This window comes from Lottia gigantea, assembly GCF_000327385.1.
Source record: "Lottia gigantea unplaced genomic scaffold LOTGIsca_2155, whole genome shotgun sequence".
Lineage (NCBI taxonomy): Eukaryota > Metazoa > Mollusca > Gastropoda > Lottiidae > Lottia > Lottia gigantea.
This window is the reverse complement of record NW_008708514.1, coordinates 6,044-7,177: the sequence shown is the minus strand read 5'-3', so window position 1 is coordinate 7,177 and position 1,134 is coordinate 6,044. Positions and strand designations below refer to the sequence as shown.

Below are 1,134 nucleotides of genomic sequence, written 5' to 3'. Positions count from 1 at the left end.
CAGATGGGACAATAAACCGAGGTCCCGTGTGCTACAGGCTGTACACGTTAAAGATCCCTCGACAGTTGGAGATTGAAAAAGAGCAGGCTAATGCCACTGTCCTGGTAAAATTTCCCTCATTGCACACTGCATGGCGTTGCCTGCTTCATTAACCCACATGGTGCAGAAAAGTAGGACGTAAAAGTCCATTCATTTCATTTCATTTTCAAAAAGGACATTTCTATTCTGAGATGAACTTATAGAATTGTTTAGTTGATTTGTTATGGATTTTGTTTTTTCTTCAACAGAGTGAACTAGTGAAAAAGACGACTCGACAAAAGTGTATGGAAAACAGACTTCGTTTAGGCCAATTCGTTACCCAGAGACAAGGTGCTCAGTTTGTAGAAAATTGGGTTGATGGTTGGGCCTTTACTGATTTAATGAAGTAAGTCTACTAGAGCTTTTATACCTGGGGTTTTAAACCTGGGGGAGGGGGTCATTTTGAAATTTTAGGGGTAAGGAGACGCTTTGTGGTCTAGCATAAAATTTTTGGACGATTATAATTGAAGTTGTTCTATGTCAGTCAGGCTATATTCTCTAAAAACCTAAGATAGGGGGTTTTCAACTTGGGGGTCATTTTGAAAATTTTAGGGGTAAGGAGACGCTTTGTGGTCTAGCATAAAATATTTGGACGATAATAATTTATGACGTTCTATTCAGTCAGGCTATACTCTCTAAAAACCTAAGATAGGGGGTTTTCAACTTGGGGGTCATTTTGAAAATTTTAGGGGTAAGGAGACGCTTTGTGGTCTAGCATAAAATATTTGGACGATAATAATTTATGACGTTCTATTCTGTCAGGCTATACTCTCTAAAAACCTAAGATAGGGGGTTTTCAACTTGGGGGTCATTTTGAAAATTTTAGGGGTAAGGAGACGCTTTGTGGTCTAACATAAAATTTTTGGATGATAATAATTTATGACGTTCTATTCTGTCAGGCTATACTCTCTAAAAACCTAAGATAGGGGGTTTTCAACCTGGGGGTCATTTTGAAATTTTAGGGGTAAGGAGACGCTTTGTGGTCTAGCATAAAATATTTGGATGATTATAATTTATGACGTTCTATTCTGTCAGGCTATACTCTCTAAAAACCTA

At 37.9% G+C, this 1,134-nt stretch overlaps 1 protein-coding gene across 1 annotated transcript in view; it reads left to right on the top strand.

Moving 5' to 3' along the window:
- Positions 1–278: 278 nt before the first annotated feature.
- LOTGIDRAFT_54679 (hypothetical protein) overlaps positions 279–1,134 on the top strand; it is a gene marked incomplete at both ends in the record, with an annotated part of 6,899 nt that continues 6,043 nt past the window's right edge. Inside the window, one exon of the mRNA XM_009054400.1 lies at positions 279–424. Coding sequence (XP_009052648.1) covers positions 279–424 — 146 coding nt within the window. The remainder of the gene's footprint in view (positions 425–1,134) is intronic.